Below are 20609 nucleotides of genomic sequence, written 5' to 3' on the forward strand. Positions count from 1 at the left end.
TTTCTGTTTTTTTCTTTAATTGCATTTGGCCGTTCATTGTTGAAGATGGTGATTTGCACAATTATTCCATCAAACCCTGAAACCAAGCTGATGAGATGCCATTATATGGTCCTAAGATCCATAGCCAGCTGTCTTCTTGATTTTCTACTGTACTAAATACCATAGTCATTCGGGCTAGATAGTCCAGAATGATGACATCTGAAAAATCCTATTGGTTTATTTTTATTCTAGTAGAAACAGTCAACAAGGCCTATTACTGCCTCTCCACCCTGACCTTCAACCCCCACACCTTCCTCTGACTGCCCCTTTCCTGCCTGACGCATGCAAACACCGGTGGGTAGGCAGGGCGTGGGTTTGGGGCCAACTTTATTCTTGTTGGCCCATCTTATTGCTGTTCTCCAGGCCTGCCACGTTCCAAAGTTTTCCAGTGGAAGGAAAGGGTCGAGTAGCAAGCTCTTAGGCCTCCATTTCACTTGGATCAGCCAAGGGCTCCAGCAAAAGATCTGCTTGTTGTCTTCGGACTCCAATGCCCCTTTAAGATGGCCTCCTTCCTGTTTTGGTGTTACAATGAAAGTTCTGCTGTAGCACTGCCAGGACATTCCTCAGGGCCACTGGCTCCCACTTGCTGGCGGGAATTCCATTAGAAGCCTACCGTGAATACATACTGACCCCCCCCACCCCCCAACCCAGGAAAAATTAATAAATTGTTCTTTGATCTCACGAACCAGAAAGGTTACAGGGAAGGAGTCAAAGATGAGTACTCTTTCTTAATAAATGTAACCATTACTTTAGAAAATGCCACTGACAAACGGGCTGAAATACTGGGGTCCCTACTCCTTCGCTGGAAGAGTGGAAAGCAGGACTCACAGCCATCTGTAGCCATGGATGCTGACTTATTCCAAATCTTGGGGAGGGGATCATGAGCATGTTCAGAACGAGTGCATTGCACTTGCACTCTCAGTGGTGCACACCCCAATCCGCTGGCAGGAGGAGGGAGCAGCACACCACAAGGGTTATCTGGAAGTGCTGCCTGAGCCTAAGGAAAATATGGCTCCAAGGGATTTTCAGCTGCAACAGGAACCATATGTCTGATATGGTTAAGGCAACTGATCTCCTTTGGGAGATCAGTACTTTAACAGACATAGTTCCTTCTGGAAAAATCTGGGACCTCTGCAGATTTCACCCCAGCACAACTCTCATGAGTTTCACTGAGACCTCTTAATGACATAAAGGGTAGAATTCGTGAGGTAGCCTGGGAACTTCCCCGACACGTTTCCTTGGTGTAGGGGCGGCAAGTGGAACATCTGCCCTGCCAGCAAATGGCTGGAGCTAAGAAAACCAGTTGGAATCCAGGCACACCTTGGTTTCTCCCTATTTTCTAGCCCCTTGACCAGAGCTCTGGCTTGGTCCCAACCTGGCATTTCAGGCACAAAGCTTTTGAGTTCACTTTTTATGCCAGTGGCTGTGTTGTCACCTGGAATTCTTTTATTTATTTGTCAAAGTTTAAATTCAGATTCAAACTGGATAATCACGTGCTGAACTTGGATTGTTGGAGCTTGCATTGGCTATGGGAAATCGATGGCTTGATCATTCATACTCAATACGATTTGCCAAATCTTTCTGGAGTCTTGGTGCTCTGAAGGCAGGATTTCCCACTCAAATTGTGGCCTCTGTATACTGTGGGCGGGAACTCTTGTTGACAGCTCCCACCTACATTCTACAGATGCCACAATCCCTGTCATTCGCATTGGGTGTGGCGCTGAGAAGAGAGTGGAACGTGGGACCCAGTCCAATGCAGTAGCAGTCAGACTTGTGTAGGAGTGAGACTAGGAGGAGAGTGGCACATTCTGCACTGAGTTTTGTCAGCAAATGCTGACACACCCCACGGGGCCCCCAAAATACTGAGTTTGTGTGAAATTCTTGACTCTGGACATGCTCGAGTCATTGGGAGATGGAAAGTACATTGATAACGCAGAAGTTTGTCAGAGTCCCACAGTTAGGTCTTGTGTTTTGTTATTTACATCCATTCATTGAATCGTGCTAAAACCAATGTTTCTGTCTCTCATTCAAATGTAGCATGCCCTGTTATTGTAATAATAAAATGCTTAGGAAGAAGCAAGAAAGAAGGCTCTCAATGTTAAATTGGTTCCTAAGGACTAACATTTCTACATAACCCACATTACTCAAAGCAGGTAACATCCCAGTCACACACATTGGAAGGTAATAGTGAGCTTAAGGGTGAGTCTGTGATCGTGAGTGAACAAGCGACAAAGGAGATGGATGCCAAAGGGAGACTCCCGCTGAGAGAGGGTTAAGCATGGCCACGTGTCCTGCTGAGTTGCTTCTTGATTACCCCTTCACATGGCCGTCTATGAAGCAGAAGTTACAATATCAACAAGAACAGCGAAGCAAGTCATTTGCTTAGTTTCTGTCAAGAAGTTGCAAGCTAGGTTGAAAAGAGTTGTGGATTCTGTCACTCAGTTCATCCCCAGTGCAGAAGAGTTATCTGTCCTGCGCACTCCCATTGAACAAAGTACAGGGGGAGGACCTTAGTCATGTAGGATGAAAACACAGCAGCAGTGTCTCTCAGGAATGCTCTTGGTAACATTGAGGTCCATGCCCCATGACATGCTAACTGTCAGCTTCACCATGATTTGAAATGGAATATAGCAACCACAAATGAGTTATTCACAAGCCTTATTGAGGTGGAATGTGTTGTGTATCTGTAAAGCATGCAGTCCCATGTTCCGCCACCAGGGAGCTCATCCCCTGAAGTCCCAAGGGATCCCAGCATCCCTTGGGAGCACTGTATATAAGCCAGTCCCCAAGGCCTGTTCCTCACTCTGGAGTGTCTTATTAAAGACTGAGGCCACTGTTACTTTAACCTCCCTGTGTGCAGCCTCATCTGTGTTAGGAACACAATAGAATGGTCCATGTTTGCACAGGCCTTTGGGTCAACTAAGGGCTTGACCACCATTAATAGCATGTGTATTGAATTATAGTAACAGGCTGGTGGCTCGAAGACCACCTCAAGCCCCTTGCCAACATCTACTTCTAGGAAAGAGACAGGAGAATATATAGTAAACATACAGCTGCTACATAGGACAGGGTATTTCTGGCTCTTGTTACTTTAAGCCACATGAATCAAAGTAGGTCTTCAGTACCTCTTAGTAAGCCACCATTGCTATTCCTTCCACTACAAGAAAAACACATGCACAGTACAGTGCTACAGTATATTTAGCACAAGCAGTTAGCACAGAGGCAATTCACGATGCTATTCACACAGCCTACATGTACTTACACTGAAATAAAATAAAATAAGTACACTGAATATCATATTCATGTCTTATTTATTATTACTGTTAACGTATATATTTATTCAGTCAGCAAATGGAAGTGTAGGATGGGAAATATATGGAGCATAACTTGAAGTTAAGGGTAAATTCACGGGCTGTGCAATCGCAGCTGGGAGCCATTCTCCAAGAAAATGGGGGTTGAATATAAAGCTGGAATCCTTCTTCATAGGCAGTCCCTCGGAGTCGAGGATGACTTGCTTCCACACTAAAAATAAGTTCTCAGGTGACTGATGAGCCCAATGCGGGACCTACAGTCTCTGTCACAGGTGGGGAAGACGGTGGTTGAAGGGACGGGTGGGATGCTTGGATTGTCGTGCACTCCTTCCACTCTCTACGCTTGGCTTCAGCTTGCTCCCGGCAAAGAGACTCGAGGTGTTCAGCGCCTTCCCGGATGCTTTTTTTCCACTTTAAGCGGTCTTGGGCCAGGGATTCCCAGGTGTCGGGGATGTTGCACTTTTTCAAGGAGGCTTCGAGGGTGTCCCACCTGGGGCTCGCTTGCTGTGTCGAAGCTCTGAGTAGAGTGCTTGTGTTGGGAGTCTAACGGAGCTGATCAAGCGTGGTCAATGCTTCGAAGCTGGGGATGTTGGCCTGAGCAAGAACACAGACATTGGTGCGTCTATCCTGCCAATGGATTTGCAGGATCTTTCGGAGGTAGTGTTGGTTCTCCAGTGTTTTGAGGTGCCTGCTGTACATAGTCCATGTCTCTGAGCCATATAGAAGGGCGGGTATCACTACTGCTCTGTAGACCATGAGCTTGATGCCGGGTTTGAGGTCCTGGTCTTCAAACACACTCTTCCTCAGGTGACCGACAGCTGCACTGGCACACTGAAGGCAGTGTTGGATCTCGTCGTCGATGTATGCCCTTGTTGACAGTAGGCTCCCGAGGTATGGAAAATAGTTCACGTTGTCCAAGGCCTCGTCGTGGATTTTGATAACCGGGGGGCAGTGCTGTGTGACGGGGGCAGGTTGGTAGAGGACATTTGTCTTACGGATATTTGGTGTAAGGCCCATGCTCTTGCACGCTTCGGTGAGGTGTTGATGATGGCTTGGAGTTCAGTCTCTGCGTGTGTACTGACGCAAGCTTCGTCTGAGTACTGTAATTCGATGACAGATGATGGGATGACCTTAGATCTGGCCTGGAGGCAGAGGAGGTTGAACAGATTCTCATTTGTTCTGTAATTTAGCTCCACTCCAGCGGGGAGCTTGCTGAGGCTCAGATTTGAGGTCCACTGCAGACCACTGTTTGCCCCACCAGAAACTGTAATTCCCACATTGGACTGTACAGCCACTTGAGAACTCACTTTGAGTGGAAGCAAGTCTTCTCGATTCCAAGGGACTATGATGATATTGGAGCATTGCAGCAAGTAAGTTTGAGAAGAGCGTTGGTGCGATGACACAAACCTGCTTGACCCCAGTCTGAACGTGGATTGGGTCTGTGCTGGATCCGTTGGTCAGGATCACGGCTTGCGTGTCAACGTGAAGCGGGCGGAGGATGGTGACAAACATTTGGGGGCAGCCAAATCTGAGGAGGACGCTCCATAATCGCTCACGGTTGACAGTGTCGAAGGCCTTTGTGAGGTCAAAGAAGGCCATGTATAAGAGTTAGTGCTGTTCCCTGCATTTCTCTTGTAGTTGTCATGCGGTGAAGATGATGTCCATTGTGCCCCTTAGTGGGCGGAAACCTGGAACACTGTAGCCCTGATTCTCCGACCCAGACTCCTCGAGTGAAGTTCCCCCGCTGGGAGCGCAGGATCAGTGAATTCGTCCAATAGAGCACCTCATTCTTGAGATACTGCTTGCAGCATACAGTTTGCCTGGCCCCAGACCGACAGATAACTGATGACCTCACCGACCCCTCGGATCCCTTGGCAGGAGGTCTTTGGAGCCTAAATTTGAAAACTTATGGTGAATGGGTTAGGTAGGAGATGGTGATATATTAGATAATTATGCTTTCTTTTATCATCAAGAAAAAAAATAGATGCCTTTTCTTTGCATATTGAACACTGACTGTATTGACTGTTGGATGAAGGGAAGGGTGTTTACCTAATTAGTACAGTGGTGATTAATATAAACCATATATACTGTCTGGTTCAATTTTACTCTTTATATTTTCAGGATCTTCCCATGGCAATGAACGTTCTCCAATATCGTCGCCAGTTGCCAATCACAGTTCTCCTGCTGGCACACCCAAACGGGCTCCAGGAACAATAATAGTTGCACCTGGGAGCCAGAGAGTGGCAAGTACTCCACCTGTGGTTACCATTGCTCCAACACAAACAGTCAATGGACTTTGGAGAGGTGATGGCAGACAGGTAGGACAAAGAAACCTGATAACATTGTTGCATCCAATGGTGCTTAGGGGTCTCAAATTATTTTTGTTCTATGATACAATGCTTAGGGATTTTTCGCAATATTGTGATGTGCTATTTAAGCCAGGACATTACATTGAGTGATGTGTTGTGTGAACATGTAAAGTGTTTGTATTGAATGCCCCATTTAGCTATTTTAGAATAGCCATTTAAAATAAAATTAAATACAAGCATCAGGCGTTCTACGATAACACCACTTGTCGTAATTGCTCGGCTTTGAGTTCTGGCATATTCTTGAAAGTAAAGCTATCTTAAAACTAAGGTTAAAGCTAGGTTAAAATTAAGCTTTATGGAGGTGAGTGTTTGTCTTTAATTTTAATGGGCTCAGAAACTACTTGGCCAGAGTTGTCCACTGCCCATGGCCTGGCAATTCATACCTCGTCCCAGGTAACGCATCCCTATCTATACTTGTATTTCTTAATTGTTGGTTTGGTCCACTTAAATTTCACAGGCCTGGAGGTTTGGAAAGGGCTGGTTTCAGCACTGTTGCCTCATTCACAAATAAATCCTAAATCATAAACAAAAATCTGCTTGTTTTGCCAATTTCAGATATATGCAAACTAATGGAAACCTTGATTTAAACTTAATGGGTGGGATTTTCATCTGGGAAGGGGCCTAGTAGTGGCATCCTGCCCTTCTATGTGAGCCGCAAAGACTTACCTTTCTAGGCCTTGGTTTCGACTGGGGTCTAAAAAAAAGTTGTTTCCTCGTTGGGGCTCTTCTGCCCCCTTTTAATCGGTGGCTTTGTCTGCTTCAAGGGTGCTCCCACTGCAGCACTGCCTGGATTCTACCCCTCGGCAGTGGCAAACTACCCCGACCAAGGATTATTGGTCAGGGTTACAGCAAGGTCGCAGCAGCGGGTAGAGGTCACAGCAGTGGTTTTTGAAGCATTTTTAAGGTGGAGAGGCAAAGAGGTTGAAAGAAGGAATTCCAGAGAATAGGATCTGGGCAGCTGAAGATCTGTTAATGAATAAGGTGGAGGGAGATGGGGTGCAGCAAGGGCCAGGATCAGAGGAACAAGACATTTGAGGGTGGGTTGTAAGATATGGAATGGCAAGAGATTCCAAAGGCCAATTACAGTGGTGTCCCAATAGGGGCATCTAGCTACTGCAGGAAATTGGGGAGCCAATGAAGGTCAGCGAGGTTGGGGGTGATATGTGAGCTTTTGTGGGATTTTTTATGAGGCATATACAGGAGCAGGAATGAAAGGGATATACACAACTCACAAACTTTCTAATTACTGTACAACTGTATATTAAGAAAGAACAAACTTGCATTGATATATCATCTTTCACAACCACAGGATGTCCCAAAGTGCTTCACAGCCAATGACATACTTGTGAAGTGTAGTCATGTTGTAACATCGGGAAACATGGCACTACAAGATTCCACAAATAGCAATAAACTAAATTACCAGATAATCTGTTTTAGTGATGTTGGTTGAGGGATAAATATTGGCCAGGACACTAGAAAACATCCCTTAAGTAGGTGGACGGGGATTTACTTTTAACATACCCATCTAAAAGACTCCCATCTCCGAGAGTACAACATTCCCTAAATGCTGCACTGAGGTGTTAACCTAGAAAATACTCTCAAGGCATTGGAGTGGGGTTGGAACCCATGACTCAGAGGCAAGAGGGCTGCCACTGAGCCAAAGCTGATGCATGAAACTTCCATTATCTGTTTTTGTAAAATGAGTTTTAAATGAGTTCTTTGCTGGCCTTTTCCCCTTCTCTCTCTATTAATAGCTCTCGACATTTAGCCTTAAAAAGCACTAGGACATACTAAGGTGCGAGCAGACCTTTTAGCACAAAATGTGTGTGTGCAGACCAACAATTTGGGTAGGCGACCCTTTCTCCAGCCCCCTGGCCCATTAACTCATCATGTGATTTGCTAGTTGACCTAAAATGGCCTCCTACAAAGCATGCAAGAGCTTCATTTCAATATGATATATTTAAAAAGATGTTAATAGCAGCTAGTGAGATTTCCCATCCATTTCGAACTTTATGCTCCTCTCGGCCATCTGGATGAGGACCAACCCTGGTCAATGCTGCTGTTGGCCGTTTCTAGTTGGTATGTGTGCAAGGCTTTCAGTGCACTGGTGCTACAGTCTATGTGCTAGAACCAGGAAATTTAACCTCATTCTACAATCTTGGGACTGAGAGACAGACCATTATTGTTTTGTGTAGAACGCAAAAAAAATATGCAGATGCTGGAAATCTTTTTTTAAAAACTTATAGAAAATGCTGGAGACACTCGGCAGGTCAGTCAGTCAGTATCTGTGGGAGAACAAACAAGTTAATGTTTCTGGTACAACCCTTCATCAGAATTAGAAAAAATGACAAATGTACAGCATTTTAAAAGGAAAAGCAAAAAAGGGAAGGGAGAAGGGGAAAAAACTCACACACATATGAGAGAGGAAGTAGAATGACTTAAGGATGCCTAAGTGGAAAATAGGATGTGGTGATATTAAAATGGGATAATGGGAAGAAGCATAAGGAAAGAAGTTAAATTATTTAAGAAACATGGAAAACGTGTGAATAGGCGAGGCAGTGAGGGTTAGCCAGGTCTGAAATGGAAACAGGAAAGCTGGCAAAGTGGCTAAAGTTAATGTCTGAAGTTATTAACATCAGAGGGCTACATAGTACATAATAGAAAGATTGGTGCTGTTCCTCAAGTTTGCGTAGAGATTCATTGGAAGAGTGTAGAAGGGCAAGGACTGAGAGATCAGAGTTGGGACAGAAATTGAAGTAGCAACCGATGGGGAGCTTGGGGTTCTCACTTCCGGACAGAACAAAGGTGTTTGGCAAAGCAGTTAGTTAATTGTTATTGCTTTACAGTTTGTTCCAAAAAGCATTAATTGCAGCTTTGACTGCATTTTTCTAATATTGAGTATTACATTGTGTACCTGTGATGTGGGTACTTTTAAGAGACAGATTCACTGGAAACGGAAGATACAACCTTTTGTTTCTTAGATGAGTCTAAAATTCCACTCACTGTGGAATGATTACTCAGCAACAGGAACCACTAGTGAATTTCAAAGACTCTGGTTCTTACTTGAAATTCATAGCTAGAAACCCAATCAGTAAGACGGTGAACTTTGGCCACATCTTATGCTGTCTGTGGATTATAACTTATGGTCTCAACTAATCTAGGGAATTCTAATTTTTCCCAGTGGAATACCTGTCAGATACAAGTGCCAGCACTGTCAATTCTAACAGTTGGAAGCAAGGTATTCAAGATTGTGCACATTAACTAAAAAAAATCTCAAAATTTAATCCCAGTAGAGGGTTTATGTCAATCCTAAACTAAAGAAATCACAGGCCTGAATTTGCGAAGCGCATGCGCCTAAACCCAGAATTTGCGATCTGTCAAGATTGACAGATCCATCTCATCCGAAAGTAAAGGGCCTCCGTGGGCGGAGAGTTGGGATATTTGCCCAACTCCTGCCCAGCGAAATCCTACAAATTCTTATGACTGATAAAAGCGTAAGGCCTGCTTTTATCAGTGTAAGACTTTTAAAGTACAGAAACATACAATTTTTAAAATTCTGTTAAATAAGGTAAGTTTATTTTTAGACCCTTTAAAATATGTAAATTTATTTTTCAAAAAATTAAATTTTTGTTTTTAATTAATTAAATTTCATTTTAATTAATTTGAAATATGTGATGTTTTTTCTTTAGTTATTTTCAGTGTTTCTGTGCTTTTGGGGATATTCCTATTCATACTTATGGTGATTCTGTATATCGGAACATCCCATTAAGTATGAATAGGAATATCCCTACTCCGATAGGTTGGGCCGACCCACATGATCCCAGTGATGCGTGCGGAACCCTTATGTTCCTGGGATACATGGGCCCCTACGCAGACCTTCGCATAGAGGCCCAGGACCGCAAGTCTCCGAGCCCCCAGGGTACTTTCCTGGAAATATCTGAGGTCGGAGGCACACCGCTGCAGGAAGCCTCCAAACGTAATTTCTGGGCCCACATGTTTGCCGTGATGCTTGTCCTGCCCTCAGTGTTGAAATATCCAGTATATATAGAGAAGCACACACAGACACATATATACATATATATGACTAGAATTTACGGTAGCTGGTGAGAGCGACTCGTTGGACTTCTCCTTGCACATATAGGCGTAGAAATTCCACTTTCTCCTTCCTGCGGACCTTCGACTAGATTTTAGAGAAAAAATGCACACCTACCTGAAGTTGCTGCACCCGCTCGACTTCCCGATCCACAAGCCTCCTCTCCCTGCGCGTGGCAGCACGTGCACGTCGGGGCGTGCGCAGGCCTGGAGTCACATGGCTCTGGGTAGCCAATCAGATATAGTATATTCTCATTCATAGTAATAAGAGCTTCGTAAGTCCGAAACTCCTATTACTATGAATGAGAACCCCACCCCCTCTGCAACACTCAAAACTCTAATAAAAAAAATGGAAAATATACACTACATATTTAAGATTCATTTAAATTAAAGTTATTAATGTCTTGTAAAAATAAAATATTTTCCTGATTTTTAAAAAAGTTTTTTAAATTATGCCTTAAAATAAACTTACAGTTGTGGGGAGGGTTTTTAAACAATAAAATATGTTTTCATAACTTTATTTTAATGTTTTTGTGTGTTTTAAAACACTTGCACCTGTAAAAGTAGGCTATGCGCCTGCTTTTTCAGGCGCAAGATTTTTGAGGACATTTGCTGGGCAAGATATGAGTAAATATCACAAGCTTGCCCTTACAAATGTCCTCGCTCCCGATCTGGTTACGATCTGTCAAGCTCCAGCGCATGCTGAATTTCTACCCCTTAATTTCTATGACCTTTTGCACTGGAAGTTGCTGCAAGTTAGAGATCTAAACAGGGCATCTGGTTCCTGTGTGAACAGGCCAAGCACTTTGTGTTTCCTTAACCAATCAGATTGAAGTATTGTTGACCCACAGTGTAGCGTTTGAACCAGAAAGTGTAAGTTAGAATTCAATATCAAACCAGATACAGAAAATGAAACAGAGAGAGAGGGGGGGGAAATTGGATTAAGAGAGAAAAAAGAAACCGAAAAAGTAAAAATATATATTTTTTAAATCTGCAACAATTAAAATCTGAAGGAATAAGACTCCATACTGGTAAAAGTTAATTTTCAGTGCTAGAGAGGTTATTTGGCAGTAATTAAAGCTTTTAAAAAATTCATTCCTGGGATGTGGGCGTCGCTAGCAAGGCCAGCATTTATTGCCCATCCCCAATTGCCCTTGATAAGGTGGTGGTGAGCTGCCTTCTTGAACCGCTGCAGTCTTTGTAGTGAAGATACTCCCACAGTGCTGTTAGGGAGGGAGTTCCAGGATTTTGACCCAATGACGATGAAGGAACTGAAGGAACGGTGATATACTTCCAAATCAGAATGGTGTGTGACTTGAAGGTGATAGAGTTCCCATGCGCCTGCTGCCCTTGTCCTTCTAGATGGTAAAGGTTGCGGGTTTGGGAGGTGCTACCAAAGAAACCTTGGTGAGTTTCTTGCAGTGCATCTTATGGATGGTACACACTGCAGCCACGGTACGTTGGTGATGGAGGGAGTGAATGTTGAAGGTGGTGCTTTGTTCTGGATGGTGTCGGGCTTCTTGAGTGTTGTTGGAGCTGCACTCATCCAGGCAAGTAGAGAGTATTCCATCACACTCCTGACTTGTGCCTGACTTGATGGTGGAAAGACTTTGGGGAGTCAGAAGGTGAGACACACGTCGCAGAATACCCATCTTCTGACCTGCTCTTGTTGCCACAGTGTTTATGTGGCTAATCCGGTTAAGTTTCTGGTCTATGGTGACCCCCAGGATGTTGATGGTGGGTGCTTTGGCGATGATAATGCCGTTGAATGTCAAGGGGCTGTGGTTAGACTCTCGCTTTTTAGAGATAAGCATTGCATGGCACCTGTGTGGCGCAAATATTTGCCACTTATCAGCCCAAGCCTGAATGTTGTCCAGGTCTTGCTGCATGTGGCCATGGACTGCTCCATTATCTGAGGAGTTGCAAATGACACTGAACACTGTGCAGTCATCAGCGAACATCCCCACTTCTCACCTTATGATGGAGGGAAGGTCATTGATGTAGCAGCTGAAGATGGTTGGGCCTAGGACATTGTCCTGAGAAACTCCTGCAGTGATGTCCTGGGGCTTCGATGATTGACCTCTAACCACAACAACCATCTTCCTTTGTGCTAGGTATGACTCCAGCCAATGGAGAGTTTTCCCCCTGATTCCATTCGACTTTAGTTTTACTCGGGCTCTTTGGTGCCACACTCGGTCAAATGCTGTCTGGATGTCAAGGGCAGTCACTCACCTCACCTCACACCTGGAATTCAGCTCTCTTGTTCATGTTTGGACCAAGGCTGTAATGAGATCTGGAGCCAAGTGGTCCTGGCGGAACCCAAACTGGGCATCGGTGAGCAGGTTATTGGTGAGTAAGTGCCGCTTGATAGCACTGTTGACCAACACCTTCCATCACTTTGCTGATGATTGAGAGTAGACTGATGGGGCGATAATTGGCCAGATTGGATTTGTCCTGCTTTTTGTGGACAGGCCATACTTGGGCAGTGTTCCACATTGTTGGGTGGATGCCAGTATTGTAGCTGTACTGGAACAGCTTGGCTAATGGAGTGGCTAGTTCTGGAGCACAAGTCTTCAGCACAACTGCTAGGATGTTGTCGGGGCCCATAGCCTTTGCTGTATCCAGTGCGCCCAGCTTCTTGATATCACGTGGAGTGAACCGAGTTGGCTGAAGAATGGCTTCTGTGTGATGGTGGAAACCTCAGGAGGAGGCCAATATGGATCATCCACTCAGTACTTCTGGCTGAAGATGGTTGTAAACGCTTCAGCCTTGTCTTTGGCACTCACATGCTGGGCTCCGCCATCATTGAGGATGGGGATATTCATGGAGCCTCCTCCTCCTATTAGTTGTTTAATGGTCCAACACCATTCATGACTGGATGTGGTAGGACTACAGAGCTTTAATCTGATCCGTTGGTTGTGGGATCGCTTAGTCTTGTCTATCGCATGATGTTTCCGCTTTTTAGCATAATGTGTTGCAGCTTCCCCAGGTTGGCGCCTCATTTTTAGTTATGCCTGGTGCTGCTCCTGGCATGCTCTTCTACACTCTTCTTTGAACCAGGGTTGGTCCCCTGGCTTGATGGTAATGGTAGCGTGAGGGATATGCCGGGCCATGAGGTTACAGATTGTGGTGGAGTACAATTCTGCTGCTGCTGATGGTCCACAGTGCCTCATGAATGCCCAGTTTTGAGCTGCTTGATCTGTTCTGAATCTATCCCATTTAGCACAGTGGTAGTGCTACACAACACGATGGATGGTTTTCTCAGTGTGAAGACGGGACTTCGTTTCCACAAAGACTGAGCGGTGGTTGCTGCTACCAAATCTGTCATAGACAGATGCATCTGCGACAGGTAGATTAGTGAGGATGAAGTCAAGTAGGTTTTTCCTTCATGTTGGTTCTTTCACCACCTGCTGCAGGCCCAGATTGGCAACTGTGTCCTTCAAGGCTCGGTCAGTAGTGGTGCTCTTGAGCCACTCTTGATGATGGACATTGAAGTTCCCCATCTAGAGTATATTCTGTGCCCTTGCTACTCTCAGTTCTTTTTCCAAGTGGTGTTCAGCATGGAAGAGTACTGATTCATCAGCTGAGGGAGGTTGGTAGGTGGTAATCAGCAGGAGGTTTCCTTGCCCTTGCTTGACATGAAGCCATGAGACTTCATGGTGTCCAGTGTCAATGTTGAGGACTCCCAAGACCACTCACTCCCCGCTGTATACCAGTTGCCGCCACCTCTGGTGGGTCTGGGATGGTGATCGAGGAGTCTGGGACATTGGCTGAAAGGTATGACTCTGTGAGTATGATTATGTCAGGCTGTTGCTTGACTAGTCTGTGGGACAGTTCTCCCAATTTTGGTACAAGTCCACAAATGTTGGTGAGAAGGGTTGCAGGGTTGGCTGGGCCATTGTCATGTCCGTAGCCAGTACCGAGGTCAATGCTGGGTGGTCCGACCAGTTTTATTATTATTCTTGTTTTACATTGTGGTTGTGTACAACTGAGTGGCTTGCTAGGCCACATATAGACCAGACCAGGTAAGGATGGCAGATTTCCTTCCTTCAAGGACATTGGTGAACCAGATAGGTTTTTACGACAATCCGGTAGTTTCATGGTAACCATTACTGATGCTAGCTTTTTTATTCCAGATTTATTTAATTAACTGAATTTAAATTCCCCAGCAGCTGTGGTGGGATTTGAACTCACGTCTCCGGATTATTAGTCCGGGCCTCTGGATTACTAGTCCCGTAACTTAACCACTGTGCTATCATGCCTTTAAACTTAGACTGAAATTGACAAGCCCTAACCTCCTGTGTTGAGTTTAGTCCATATCTATCATGCATGTACATGAACTTCATGCCGTTCAATATATTTGAATAGGCAGCCAGACAGCAAGATGCCATCTTTGCACTGTTTACGGCAGAGCGGCACATCTCAGACAATTTGTAACCTCATGGCTCGGCATATCCTCACTGTACCGTTACCATCAAGCCAGGGGACCAACACTGGTTCAATAAAAAGTATAGAAGACCGGGAGCAGCACCAAGTATACCTAAAAATGAGGTGCCAACCTGGGGAAGCACAACACAGGACTATATGCATGCTAAACAATGGAAGCAGCATGGATCAGATCAAAGCTCTGCAGTCCTGCCACATTCAGTCATGAATGGTGGTGGACCATTAAATGATTAACGTGAGGAAGAGGAGGCTCCATGAATATCCCCATCCTCAATGATAGCAGAGCCCAGCACATGAGTGCAAAAGACTAGGCTGAAGCGTTTGCTACCATCTTCATCCAGAAGTGCCGAGTGGATGATCCATATCGGCCTCCTCCTGAGGTCCTTCATCATTACAGAAGTCAGTCTTCAGCCAATTTGATTCACTCCACGTGATATCAAGAAGCGGTTGAGCTCACTGAATATAGCAAAGGCGATGGGCCCCGATAACAGCGCGGCTATCATGCTGAAGGCTTGTGCTCCAGAAAAAGCCGTGCCTCTAGCCAAGCTGTTCCATTACAGCTACTACACTGGCATCTACCCGACAATGTGGAAAACTGCCCGGTATGTCCTGTCCACAAAAAGCAGGACAAATCCAATCTGGCAAATTACCGCCCCATCAGTTTTCTCAATCATCAACAAAGTGATGGAAGGTGTCGTCGACAGTGCTATCAAGTGGCACTTACTCACCAATAACCTGCTCACCAATGCTCAGTTTGGGATTCACCAGGACCACTCTGCTCCAGACCTCATTACAGCCTTGGACCAAACATGGACAAAAGGGCTGAATTCCAGAGGTGAGGTGAGAGTGACTGCTTTCGACATCAAGGCAGCATTTGACCGAACGTGGCACCAAGGAGCCCTAGTAAAACTGAAGTCAATGGGAATCGGGGGGAAATGACTTATGAAGATAGGTTGAGCAAGTTGGGCCTATACTGATTGGAGTTTAGAAGAATGAGAGGTGATCTTATCGAAACGTTTAAGATAGTGAGGGGGCTCAACAAGATGGATGCAGAGAGGATATTTCCACTCATGGGGAAACTAAAACTAGGAGACATGGGGCCCGAACTTGGTCAAAGCTAAGGCACGCCCAAGTGCTGCCCAAAGGCCTGCCGAGAGACCTGGTGGTACTTTGGCAGGGAGATTCCTCAAAAAGATCTGCAAAGACCACCCGGCAGCAAAAAACTGACTTAGGCCCTGAATGTGGGCGGCAGCAGACGGGAGCTCCCAATCTCGGCAACAAATGCCATCCTCACCAAAGTGCCGCCGAGGATTGAGTCGGGCCCAGGGAGGGGGGAAACACATAAAAATAAAAATTTACACAAAAAAAACCCTCTGGGGAAAACCTTCAGGGGACCCCATCCACCTGAATCGCTGTTTTAAAAAAAAATGTAAACGTTTACTAACTCTTCATAGTTATCTTACCGTTGGGGTTAGACCTGCCTTCAGGCAGTGGTTCTTGCCCCTGCTGCCACTGACTCCCGCCCGGAGCAAACTGACAGTTCAGCGGACGGGAGGACCCTTGTGCTCTAGCGGATGTCATCGGGTGGTTCCCAGCGGTCCTCCCCTCCCACCGGCAGGAGGCCAAAGGAAACTGGCACTGAGGGGAGACCGCCCACGTTTGGGCCCATAGTCTCAGAATAAGGGGCTGCCCATTTAAAACTGAGGTGAGGAGGCATTTCTTCTCTGAGGGTTGTAAATCTGTGGAATTCTCTGACCCTGAGAGCTGTGGAGGCTGGGTCATTGAATATATTTAAGGTGGAGATAGACAGATTTTTGATCGATATGGGAATAAAGGGTTATGGGGAGTGGGCAGGGAAGTGAAGCTGAGTCCATGATCAGATCAGCCATGATCTTATTAAATGGTGGAGCAGACTTGAGGGGCCTGTTCCACCATGGCCTACACCTGCTCCTATTTCTTATGTTCTCCACTAGCTGGAGTCATACCTAGCACAAACGACAATGGTTGTGGTTGTTGGAGGTCAATCATCACAGCCCTAGGACATCACTGCAGGAGTTCCTCAGGGCAGTGTCCTAGGCCCAACCATCTTCAGCTGCTTCATCAATGACCTTCCCTCCATCATTAGGTCAGAAATGGGGATGTTTGCTGACGGCTGCACAGTGTTGAGAGCCATTCACAGCTGCTCAGATGATGAAGCAGTCTGTGCCCGCATGCAGCAAGACCTGGATGACATTCAGGCTTGGTCTGATAAGTGGCAAGTAACAGTCACGCCAAACAAGTGCCAGGCAATGACTATCTCCAACAAGCGAGAGTCTATCCACCGCCCCTTGACATACAACGGGATTACTATCACTGAATCCCCCACTATCAACATCCTGGGGGTCACTATTGACCAGAAACTTAACTGGACCAACCACATAAATACTGTGGCAACAAGAACAGGTCAGAGGCTGGATATTCTGCAGTGAGTGTCTCAGTTCCTGATCCCACCAAAGTCTTTCCAACATCTACAAGGCACAAGTCAGGAGTGTGATGGAATAATTTCCACTTGCCTGGATGAGTGCAGCTCCAACAACACTCAAGAAGGTTGACACCTTCCAGGACAAAGCAGCCCACTTGATTGGCACCCCATTCACCACCTTCAACATTCACTCCCTTCACCACTGGCATGTGGTGGCTGCAGTGTGTAGCATCGACAAGATGCACTGCAGCAACTCGCCAAGGCGGCTTCGGCAGCATCTTCCAAACCCACAACATCTATCACCTCGAAGGACAAAGGCAGAAGGTGCATGGGAAAACCATCACCTGCCAGTTCCCCTCCAAGTCACGCACCATCCTGACTTGGATGTATATCGCCGTTCCTTTATCATCGCTGGGTCAAAATCCTGGAACTTCCTCCATATCAGTACTGTGGGAGTACCTTCACCACACGGACTGCGGTGGTTCTAGAAGGTGGCTCACCACCACCTTCTTAGGGATGAGCAATAAATGTTGGCCTTGCCAATGACGCCTACATCCCATGAATGAAAAACACTACATATAAAAAGAATGATGTAGTTATTTCAATATTGTCCCTGGTTCCTGGTGATCCCAGAGGTACAAAAATTTCTGGTCCTAGGCCTAGATGTGCAGCTGGGGGCAGAGGCCCACGTATCCCATCGGCGTATGCATTTCGTACGCATCAGTGGGATCACGTAGGCCAGACCAACCTATCAAAATGGAGTATTTCCATTGATAGTTATGGTGAGTTCTATTTGTACGGAACTGCCACAACTATGAATGTGGTTACCCCCAAAACACAGAACCACATTAAATAAATTTTTAAAACTCATCACATATTTAAAATTAATTGAAATTGAATTTCATTAAATGTTTTAGACATTTTTTTGAATTTTCTTTGAATATGTTTTAACAGGATAAAAAATAACTTTCCTTAATGGACAGGGTTTTTAACATAAAAATTAGAGATAACATTTTATTTTTCTATCTTTTAAAACTCAAACACTGGTAAAAGTAGGCCGTATGCCTGCTTTTACCAGGAGTAAGAATTTGGAGGACATTCGCTGGGCAGGAGTTGGGCAAATAAACTCTCCGCCCACAGAGGTCCTTCTCTCAGGAATACATTCGATCTGTCAAAAGAGATCTTGACAGATCGCAAGTTTCGGATTTAGGCGCATGTGCTGTGCAGCCCCTACGGGCGCGTACACGCTGTAGGGGCTGCAATTCAGGCCCATTATTTCTTACAGAGCTGGAAATTTCTAAACCACTTTCAACCTGCAAATTTTCCTTACCAAAATAATTATCCTTTAATTCACCACAGGATAATGATAATGAACAGCAAACTCTGCCTGGTAATAATTTTTAACCTACTGGAATTTATCCTGTGACTCCACAGGATCTTCCTCCAGTTTTCCTAAATGTTAGGAGCATTACATCAAAACTAATTTTACATTTAATATACTAAGCAAATTTGTTAAAGAATGAACAAGCATATAATTTAACAAATGCTAAATTATTTCTTTATAAATAGGATTAAAGTTGCTTCTTATCAATTTACCTCATACATTGTTAGATTTTATTCTGGTTTGTGGATTGCTAAAAATTGATTTTGGCATTAAAACCTTTGAATTATAAACATTATATACAACTTTCATGTACATAAGCCCAGACATTCCATTCCTTCTCGAGGCACCTTATTTTCTGCCCATGCACCTATATCCCAATAGCAATTTGGATGCATATTTGGGGACGTTTCTAGGAATCACATCAACAATGCTTCTGTTTGGCCAGCAGTACGTCTGCAAAGGTTAGACCTAGGTACAGCCTGGGCAGTGTGAAGGCCCCACCAAGCAAGAATCAAATGGCAATCAATATTACTATTGCATTTTGGGACTGCCAGCTTTGAATCAAAGGAAGTCTTCCAATATTTACCTTTGTGCTTTGGCCTGACGGGCCTCTGGGTTCCCATCTTGGAGCAACAGGATGCCACACCGGGTCTCTGTTTCCTGCATTGGTTGGGTAGCCCTATTGTGGCACCAGTAATTAGATTTAAAGGCACAGCCACGAAACGAAACCTAGCCAAACAAAACTGCTATTTTTTTGTTAATATATCATCTGACTTAGAATCCTAGAATAGTACAGCACAGAAGGAGGTCATTCGACCCTTCAAGTCTATGCCAGCTCTTTCGAAGAGCAATCCAGTTAGTCCCATTCCCCAATTCTTTCCCCGTATCCCTGCAATTTTTTTCTCCTTCAACTATTTCTCCAATTCCCTTATGAAGGCTACTATTGAATCTGTATCCACCACTCTTATCAGGCAGTGCACTCCAAATCCTAACCACTCGTTGCGTTAAAATGCTTTTGCTCACGTCACCCCTGGTTTATATAGGATTACATAGGATATACAGCACAGAAACAGGTCATTCGTCTCAACCATTCAATGTCGGTGTTTATGCTCCACTCGTGCCTCCTCTCATCTTTCCAAATCTATCTCTATCAACATAACCCTCTATTTCCTTCTCCCTTATATGCTAACCTAGCCTATCCTTAAATGCATCTATACTAATTGCCTCAGCTACTCCCTGTGATAGCGAGTTCCACATTCTCACCACACTGGGTAAAGAAGTTTCTTCTGAATTCCCTATTTGATTTCTTGGTGACTATATTATATTGATGGCCCCTAGTTATGCTCTTACCCACAAGTGGAAACACTCTCTCTCTATCTACTCTATCAAAACCTTTCATAATTTTAAAGACCTCAATTAGATCACCCCACAACCTTTTTTTCAAGTGAGAAGAGACCCAACCTGTTCTTCCTTTCCTGATGTGTATACCCTCGCATTTCTGGTATCATCCTTGTAAATCTTCTCAGCACCCTTTCCAGTGCCTCTATATCCTTTTTAATAATATGGCAACCAGAACTGCACGCAGTACTCCAACCAAGGTTCGATACAGATTTAGCATAACTTCCCTACTTTTCAATTCTATCCCTCTAGAAATAAACCCTAGTGCCTTGTTTTTTTTTATGGCCTTGTTAACTTGTGTCGCTACTTTTAGTGATTTGTGTATTTGTATTCCAAGATCCCTTTGCTCCTCTAGGCCACCCATACTCGCACCCTCCAAGTAATAATTGATCTCCCTATTCTTCCTACCAAAATGTCATAGCTCACATTTATCAGTGTTGAATTTTATTTGCCAACTATATGCCCATTCTGCAATTTATTAATGTCTTCCTGTAATTTGTTGCAGTCCTCCTCAGTATTAACTATCTCCTCCAATTTGGTGTCATCCATAAATTTAGAAATTGTGTTTTTGATTCCAAAATCTAAATCATTAACATAAATTGTGAACAACAGTGGTCCCAGCATTGATTCTCATGGAACACCATTACCCACCTTCTGCCATTGTGAATCCGCTACCCTTTACCCAAGGAAGCCTTACCCTCAATAAAATTACAGGGAGCACCGCTCGTACCTGCACCTGACCGATACGCAGTCCAAAAAGAGGTAATTACTGAGATATGCTCATTAAGGCAAATGTGCAACCTACCAGCACCATCAAGACCACACTGCCTGTCGAGGTGAAGGTGACTGCGGCACTGTCTTTCTATGCATCCGGCTCATTTCAGGCATCAGCTGGTGACACACATGCGGAATCTCTCAGCACACCACACATCATTGCATCCGCCAAGTAACTGATGCACTTTACACATGAAGGATGGACTTTATTCATCATAGGCAATCCCTCGAAATCGAGGAAGATTTATTTCCACTCTAAAAGTGAGTTCTTAGGTGACTGAACAGTCCAATACGGGAATTACTGTATCTGTCACAGGTGGGACAAACAGTCATTG

At 44.8% G+C, this 20609-nt stretch overlaps 1 protein-coding gene across 3 annotated transcripts in view; it reads left to right on the top strand.

Annotated features, from left to right (window-relative positions):
- LOC139263787 (genetic suppressor element 1-like) overlaps positions 1–20609 on the top strand; it is a 224737-nt gene that overhangs the window by 111193 nt on the left and 92935 nt on the right. For all 3 annotated transcript variants that reach the window (XM_070879833.1, XM_070879835.1, XM_070879834.1), the window contains exon 3: positions 5472–5668. In XM_070879833.1, coding sequence (XP_070735934.1) covers positions 5472–5668 — 197 coding nt within the window. The remainder of the gene's footprint in view (positions 1–5471; positions 5669–20609) is intronic.

The sequence above is a fragment of the Pristiophorus japonicus genome, chromosome 5 (genome assembly GCF_044704955.1).
Source record: "Pristiophorus japonicus isolate sPriJap1 chromosome 5, sPriJap1.hap1, whole genome shotgun sequence".
Lineage (NCBI taxonomy): Eukaryota > Metazoa > Chordata > Chondrichthyes > Pristiophoridae > Pristiophorus > Pristiophorus japonicus.